At 37.5% G+C, this 9130-nt stretch overlaps 1 protein-coding gene and 1 long non-coding RNA gene across 2 annotated transcripts; one reads left to right on the forward strand and one right to left on the reverse strand.

Moving 5' to 3' along the window:
* Nucleotides 1-2576: 2576 nt before the first annotated feature.
* Nucleotides 2577-4573, forward strand: LOC104235156 (chlorophyll a-b binding protein, chloroplastic). The gene is made up of 5 exons (XM_009788851.2): nt 2577-2865; nt 2989-3174; nt 3259-3296; nt 3425-3939; nt 4293-4573. Exons 1-5 carry the CDS (start codon nt 2810-2812, stop codon nt 4308-4310), a joined length of 813 nt encoding a protein of 270 aa, XP_009787153.1. The 5' UTR covers nt 2577-2809; the 3' UTR covers nt 4311-4573.
* On the reverse strand, nt 3535-8637 carry LOC138884138 (uncharacterized). The gene is made up of 3 exons (XR_011404276.1): nt 8238-8637; nt 7886-8118; nt 3535-3985 (listed from the first exon to the last, which is right to left on the reverse strand). It is a non-coding gene; the product is annotated as an uncharacterized lncRNA (long non-coding RNA).
* Between the last annotated feature and the right edge of the window lie 493 nt (nt 8638-9130).

Consider the following 9130-nt stretch of genomic DNA (forward strand, 5'->3'; position numbering starts at 1 on the left):
CGACTGCTCCCAATTGCTACATCTGGGTCCTCGGACCTGAAACCCGTGAGCCTGTGCAGCATATCCATATATGAATCCCGATTAAAATATCTCATATTCCCAGGCAGTAAAACTGGCAAGCCATCAGTGGACAGGCCATATAAAATCTCGACGTCCTGGAGTGTGATGGTGGCTTCGCCGATGGGCAGATGGAAAGTGTGCGTCTCCGGTCGCCACCGCTCAATCAACGCCGTGATCAAAGCATAGTCGAGCTGTATCCGGCCAATGCTAATGATCCTATATAATCCCATCTCCTCCAGGTGATGGACCACACGGGGATGTATAACGCGGGGAGGAGTCAAAAACTCCCACAATAAATCCACTCTCCTGCCCCGAAAAGTCTGCGTAAGCAACTCTCCCCCCCCCCATATATGCTCGGATCTATGCTGGGGCTGTAGGGGTAGTAGCTCCGACGTCCGAGGGCCGGGATGTATAGGTGCATCCATGTCGTCAACTGTAAATTCATAATTTTTTATAACTATCATTAATAATTATATGTTTTTTATAATTTAAATTCATATTTTTTAACAACTTAATTGTAAAAATTATATATATACTTATGGGTTTCATGCTATATTTTCTGAGGCCTAGTGGTACCAAACTATCATTAATAATTTTATATTTTTTTAATAATTTTTATTCATATTTTTTAATAACTTAATTATAAAAATTATATATATATATATATATATAATTTTTATAATTATGGGTTTCGTGCTAGATTTTCTGAGGCTCAGTGGTATCAAACTATCATTAATAATTTTATGTTTTTTTTTATAATTTTTATTCATATTTTGTAATAAATTAATTGTAAAAATTATATATATATATATATATATATATATATATATATATATAAATTTTATAATTATGGGTTTCGTGCTAGATTTTCTGAGGCCCAGTGGTACCAAACTATCATTAATAATTTTATATTTTTTTTATAATTTTTATTCATATTTTTTAATAAATTAATTGTAAAAATTATATATATATATATATATATATATATATATATATATATATATATAATTTTTTATATATACCTATTGGTTCCGGGCTAGATATTTAGAGGCTCAGTGGCACAATATAAAATAATTAAACAAAATGAATTCTAAGCTAAAATACTACACAATACTATGCTACAAGGCTCTAAATTTTACTACGCTAAAAGTGGTCTACGTTTTACTACGCTAAAAAGGTCTACATTTTACTACGCTAAAAAATAATCTAAACTAAACGGCATAAAAACACATAAATATACATGAGGATATTAACAAACACATTTTTTAGACTAATTTACATATTTTTATACAACACTAAAATTAAATCCGGATAAAATTTAACATGCTAGTTTCGGAAAAAATAAACACAAACCGAAATAGAACACATACAAATCAAGTAATATGCATTGTTATAAAAGTTTCAACTTAAAATAAATCGAAATACCTCGATTTAGAATTTTCGGAATGTAAATAGATCGAAATTTTGACTCCGGAAGAGTGAATCCACAATAACACGAAGCTCTACTCTACTGTGGGACCACCAATCTTCAACTTTTATGTGCCGGGGGACCCAAAAAATTTTTTTTTTTTAAATGGGGCAGAATCGGGGGGGGGGGGCAAAAGGGAGTAAAATAATGGAGATGAAACGAAGAAGAAGAAGACGGAAGGATTTTTAATAAGAGGTATAGCGCCATTAATAGTGGCGCTATGTAAGATGGGATTTTGGGGTATAGCGCCATTAATAGTGGCGCTATGTAAGATGTGTCAGTTTTACTATATATAACGCCACTTTTGCAGTTACCGTTAATGTATAGCGCCACTTTTTGTGGCGTTATATATAGTTTGGTAACTTTTTTTTAACACTTATTTGCGTATTTTGAGTAAAAAAAAAAACCACATTTTGATTCCGGACTCGTATAAGTTCTGAACTCTGAACTCCGACACAATGTACTAGAATTTCACAATGTTAAGAGTTTTCAAACTTGACTTATAAAAGTTTCAAACTCTAACACAGTTCAGTGGAGTTATTTCGTACTACATTCATATCATATTAGACGAGTTACTTTCCTTTTGGTTTGTTTCAAAACAAATGACACATTTTTAAATTTAGAAATAATTCAACTTTAAACTCTTTCATTTTACCCATTTACCCTTAATGAGAAGCATTTGTAGCCACACAAATGTCATGGTCCCATAAATTTTTTACTCCTTAAGCTTTTAAGACCACAAACTTCAAAAATTTTCTTCTCTTTTCTTAAACTTCGTGCTGAGTCAAACTACCTCATCTAATATAAAATGGATGGAGTATTTAATTAGGGGTATTTTGTCAAAATGTTATTTTCGCATTAAAGAGTGACTAAAGTTTAATTAGTTTTGAGATGGTGGCTATGTATTGACAGCGGTATAAAAAAAGGCAATCCGTCTATTCTTTATGACAAAAATTATAATGTCAACACATGTTGGTGATTTGTCATAAATGCCCCCATGAAGATCTCAATTTACACGGCACAGAAAAGGACAGTAAAGCATATGAGGCCATTTGAACAAAGAATATGAACCACCAGATTTAGATTATTCCAGGTAAACTGAAGGAAGTGAAGGCAGAGGAGGCAGATATTAGATTGTGGTTGCCACATGTCAATTCAAGCAGCCAATCAGAGATTCACCCTTTATCCATCAAGATAAGCCTCTTCTTCTTCATACAATATCAGCTTCTTCATACACACCACCAATTATTCACTGCATTCAAGAAAAATAATACCCCCAACATGGCCTCTGCCTGTGCTTCATCAGCCATTGCAGCAGTTGCATTCTCTTCTCCAAGGTAAGCCTAGTTTAAACAACACAAAAATTGTCCTGTCTAGTGATCAGATATGTTCAATATGAAATGTAGAAAGATTTTTTTGAAGTGCATTAACGATTCTTTGTTTGAATCATGAATCTGCAGTTCCCAGAAAAATGGATCAATTGTAGGAGCAACAAAGGCTTCTTTCCTTGGAGGGAAAAGATTGAGAGTAAGCAAACACGTCGCACCAGCTGGATCAAGATCGGTTGCTGTCTCTGCTGTTGCTGCTGACCCTGATAGACCCCTCTGGTTCCCTGGCAGTACCCCTCCTCCATGGCTCGATGGCAGGTCAGTGATAATCAAATATGACTCCACTTCCATTCATCATTCTGGTGGCCGGAGCTAATTTGAAACTTAATTTTTACTATGCAGCCTCCCTGGGGACTTTGGTTTCGACCCTCTTGGTCTTGGTAAGCCAAAATCTTAATCTTGGTAGTTGCTTCTCTATGATAGTTACCTGTAGCTATCTTTCAAATGACTTGCCATTGTTTTACACTGTGTTATACTCAAAATAACAACTGTTACTGATCACTGACAGCATCTGACCCGGAGAGCTTGAAATGGAACCAGCAGGCAGAACTTGTACACTGCAGATGGGCAATGTTAGGTGCTGCAGGCATTTTCATCCCAGAATTCCTAACAAAGATTGGCATTCTTAACACACCTTCATGGTACACTGCTGGTGAACAAGAATACTTCACCGATACAACCACTCTCTTCGTCATTGAGTTGGTGCTTATTGGCTGGGCTGAGGGAAGAAGGTGGGCAGATATCATCAAGCCTGGGTGCGTAAACACAGACCCCATCTTCCCTAACAACAAGCTCACGGGCACAGATGTCGGATATCCAGGAGGCTTATGGTTTGATCCTTTAGGTTGGGGATCTGGTTCTCCTGAAAAGATCAAGGAGTTGAGGACAAAGGAGATCAAGAACGGAAGGCTGGCCATGTTGGCTGTCATGGGTGCATGGTTCCAACACATCTACACTGGAACAGGACCAATTGACAACCTTTTCGCTCACCTTGCTGATCCTGGTCACGCCACTATTTTTGCTGTAAGCACGACTTTTCTTTTAACTCTAGCAACATGCAACCTGAAACCTATTTTGTTGGCCATGTTAGAATTTGCTGAATTTATGAGAAAAAGGACTGACTAACATTCTCTCTGAAGCACATAGAGGACTGGAGTAAGATTAGTAGGAGCAAGCACAAACTTAACTGTGTTCATGCTTTTAAGCACACAATATTAGGATTAAACTACTACCACACAAGTAATAGAGTGCATATATATTTAGAAAAGTGAAGATCTTGAGGTTATTCTCTATCACTGCTTATGCAGAATGAAACTGAAAATATGATTTCCAACACCAATTTGAGTAACTGACACTATTTCTGTTTTTTCCTACAGGCTTTCAGCCCCAAGTAAGAAGCAGGAGCACCATTTGTTGGCATTGATGTGTTGGAGTGAGACTCTGAAGATCTGAAGAACGAAATTTTAGAAATTGTTTTCCAACTTAATGTTGTATCACTACACTTAAGTTACCTCTGTGTGTATCTTCTGTAGAAAAGGATTAAGCAGTGTACAAATATCTTTGGGATCTCCTAAGTCCTAACAGCAGCAAGATATACTATCACTAGGCTGCACCCATGTAATGATGATTCAAGATTTTGAATGCATTTCTACTCATAGATAGAGCGTAGATATTTAATATTAAGTACAGAACTGGTAATTTCCTCCTCTCTTTGAAAGGCAAAAATAGGATATGGAAAAAAGAAATGTTTCGGAGCTGCTCAAGCCTAAGGAACAAAGCTATTTAGCAATGCTGACACAGAACTAATCTTAGGACGATTCATGTCTTCACAAAATTTTCTGGTTAGGTAATGATGCTTGCAATTTGAACATGATAAACACCAAATTGGATTTCTCAAAACGAACAGACCTCTGCCACTTCATTCCAAACAAATATCCCTCATGCATACATTAATTATAACAAAAACACAGGTAGTGAACCCATCCCAAATCATTAGGAAAAAAGAGCGCATGGAGAAAGCTCAAGAATGATCAGGTGCCTTTTGACTTAAGGAGTAACAGAAGCCCATATAAATCTAACAACCATCTAATTGTCCTGAGAACCATAGCACGATTGAGTTTCTAATATGTCTGTGTGAAACATACATGTAATACATCTTATCTGTCCGCACAAAATCACTCGAAACATATGCATCTTGAAAATAACAAAATACCTTCTATTCTATACTATTGCTGCTTCAAGTATTAATAATAACAAAATAACATCAGCAACGACAAATGACCAATTCAGCCATCTTCAAGATAAGGGTTAAAATTTGACATGTTGACTGTATATAATAGTTTCATCAAGGATTCTGGGTACAAAATTAGAGACTTTCCACATTAAATATCATACCTTTTTAGCAATCAGATGACGCTCTCAATTAATTAAAAAAATTGAAGAAAAAAAGTTATAGTTTCCAGGTTTCTTGTTTTTGATAAAGTCTACTAAGCTGATTGGTTAGTAGCTAATTTTATTTATACTAATAAAACAAAAGTCTTTACAAATAAAAGGAATATGAACTTGCAAGCAGCTTGGACTCAAGACAGCCCTTTAAAGTCATAAGAGAACCTGAAAGTGTCAGCCATTTCCTTCTCCATTGTAGAGCTGCAAGAGACATTTGGGATATGTTTTTGTGCATTTTTAGGAGATACTGGCTATGCCCTTCAACGTTAAAGATGCCTACTCTAGCTGGGACTATGGCGAGTTGGAAAATCCATCAAAAGCATCTGGCAAATGGTTATTCTGGTGCATTTGGTCAGAGAGGAATAATAGATGCTTCGATAAGATCTCAATTCCTAACCACCCCTTAAAAGCTAGATATCATTCATTTTTTTTTTGCCGGTGTAACTTAAACTATGTACATATATTGAACAACTGATAGATTATATTAGCTCCTTAAAACATTGTCTAGCAAATATCTTGTACTGGAGCTATTTCGTTTCTACTTTAATTTTCATCCTCTGGGGGCTATTTTAATGGAATTCCTTTTACTTCATCAGAAAAGAGACTAGGCTGCTCTTAACAATAACATTTAAAAATAAAATAAAAGAAAGATTAGACTGCTCTTCCTCAAGAAATGATACGTCTGACATTAAACGACAAGGATAAAGTTTCCTGATCATATTCTTTGAACAAAGAGGTTTCTTGAGAACCAAACCAAATTGCTCAACCCAACCCCTCACAGAAAGGAAAAAGAAAAAGAAATACTAAAAAGTTTACAAATAATTTTCTGAGTGGCTGTTCATAATGTGGGTTGGGAGTGGAGAGAGGTGGTCAATGAATCTGAAAATTGAGTACTTCTAAAATTTCTAGATACCTATAGTATATAATTTAAACTAATTAATCTAGTCTTATTTTGGTCCAAAATTTTAACAAACTGACATTTACAATAGAGAGTGTCAACAAATTGGGATGGGCATAATTGGACCAGTATAGAGAAAAAGGACTTGCATATGGTGTTCATCGACTTAGAATAGGCATACGATAAAGTTACGAGGGACATTTTGTGGAGATGTTTGGAGGCTAGAGGTGTACCTGTTGCCTATGGTAGGTTGATTAAGGACATGTATGGAGTAAAGACCCGAGCGAGGACGGTGGGTGGGGACTCGGACCATTTTCAGGTTATGATGGGGTTGCATCAGGGGTCAGCACTCAGCCCTTTTTTGTTTGCTCTGGTGATGGACGTACTGACGTGCCACATCCAAGGGGAGGTGCCATGATGCATGCTATTTGCAGATGATATTGTATTGATTGACGAAACGCGAGACGATGTGAACGCGCAATTAGAGGTATAGAGGCAGACCCTAGAATCTAAAGGTTTTAAGTTGAGCAGGACCAAGACAGAATACTTGGAGTGTAAGTTCAGCAGCGAGACTCAAGGAGGGGAAGGAGAGCTGAGGTTGGACTCGCAGGTCATCCCTAGTTAAGGGAGTTTTAAGTAACTTGGGTCTATTATTCAGAGGATGGGGAGATTAATGAAGATGTCACACATCGTATTAGAGCGGGATGGATAAAATTGAGACTCGCTTCTGGTGTTTTGTGTGACAAGAAGGTGTCATTGAAACTTAAGGGTAAGTTCTACAGAGCAGTGGTCAGACCAACGATGTTGTATGGGGCTGAGTGTTGGCCAGTCAAGATCGCTCAAGTACAGAAGATAAAGGTAGCAAAGATGAGGATGTTGAGATGGATGTGCGGGTACACCAGGTTAGATAGGATCAGAAATGAGGTTATTCGCGACAAGGTAGGTGTGGCCCCTATTGAGGACAAGATGCGGAAAGCGCGGCTTAGGTGGTTTGGTCATGTGAGGAGGAGGAGCTCAGACACCCGGTGAGGAGGTGTGAGAGGTTGACATTGGAGGGCCTACGGAGAGGTAGAGGTACGCCAAAGAAAGGTGGGGAGAGATGATTAAGCAAGACATGGCGCAGCTTCAGTTGACCGAGGACATGACCCTTGATAGGAAGGTATGAAGGTCGATGATTAGGATAGTAGAGTAGGTAGTCTAGAGCGTTCACAACAGTAGCATTGGTACGCAGTCTCACTTTCTGTTGGTAGTAGGTTTTTATGACTAACTGTTGTTTTCTTTTATTGTTAAACACCTTTCTGTCTGTTGTTTTTATTCTACTTTTATATAATTTTTTGGTATTGTTCCTTCTTGTCTATATTTTCATTAATGTGGTGCTTATGCTTTCCTGAGCCGATGGTCTATTGGAAACAAGCCTCTCTATCCTCACAAGGTAGGAGTAAGGTTTGCGGACACACTACCCTCCCCAGACCCCACAATGTGAGATAATATTAGGTATGTTGTTGTATAACTAACCTAAGAGCCAAACACATTTCCATTCAATAATTACCTGGGCAGTAGATTGCAATCACATCTAGACTACGAACTCAAAAATCGCAAGCCAAAAGAAAGATGAATGACTAGCACCTCCAAGCAAAGCACTCCGCACTGACAAAATTATGAGAATTGTTGCAATATGTCATTATGGCTGCACCTGGCAGCATCCTCATGAAGTAACTCATGAACCTTAGTAGTCCAGAAATGATGAATGCCTTGGCCTTATTTGGAATCTCAATGGTACCCTGCCTTGGAAGATTGGAAGTTTGAAACTAACACTTGCTCCATCAATATTAATCTTCTTTTTGACCATGCATTGACCTCTGGAAGAGACAACTTTAAATCAACTCTAAAATTCCAGAATATTCATTACATTTCTTTTTCTCATTGATGATTGAAGCAAGCATCAATGATGATTTATAGCAACTGAAGAATATCTTACATGCTCTCCTTCAAGCTTACGATAGACCCTTGGCGTAACTGGTAAAGTTGCTACCATGTGACCAGGAGGCCACGGGTTTGAGCCGTGGAAACAGCCTCTTGCAGAAATGCAGGGTAAGGTTGCGTACGATAGACCCTTGTGGTCCGGCCCTTCCCCGGACCCCGCGCATAGCGGGAGCTTAGTGCACCGGGTTGTCCTTCTGTCTCCTTCAAGCTTAGATTGCCATATTTTAACTCCACACAAAGAGAATAGTGTTGCAGGTGCTTTAAGGTAGTCCAAAATGAATTAGAATATTTTCTTTACATGAATTGAGATTCTTACATTAAGCAAAAAAGGTTGTAATGCAGTAAGGAGGATATGCGGAAATAAGCATGGGGAAAACGTAACTCTCAGAAAACAAAATTTTACAGTACCTTGTATTGCTCTAAGGAGGATGTTTCATCAATCATTTTAGAGACGTCAGGTGAGAAATTAGAGTTCATGGAACTTAAACCATCTTTCAAATTTATGAAATCTTGAAGTGACAAATTTTTGAAAACAAGGCTTCCATCTAAAGAAAAGGCTCCCTTGACAGTCTGCTCATCCAAAAACATGAAAGAAATTTTCTAAACAACCTGAGAAGCTAATGTAGGGATATATGTTGAAATCGTTAAATAGATGATTGAAGAAGGAACTAACAATGGAGAGCATAGACCTCGCACTACAAAATAGTACATATTTAAGTCTATACCCATTCCAAACGTAGTCAGCTGAGCCTTATTTATAAAAAAACACTGTAGTTAGCTTGGTTATTAGTTAGCCAAAACAAGCTACAAACATTAGATGAGCTATCCTTTGCCTTGGATACTCTCAATTACTTCCATATCCTACCATAGTTGATACCTCAAGAGTGT

The sequence above is a fragment of the Nicotiana sylvestris genome, chromosome 12, assembly GCF_000393655.2.
Source record: "Nicotiana sylvestris chromosome 12, ASM39365v2, whole genome shotgun sequence".
Taxonomy (NCBI): domain Eukaryota; kingdom Viridiplantae; phylum Streptophyta; class Magnoliopsida; order Solanales; family Solanaceae; genus Nicotiana; species Nicotiana sylvestris.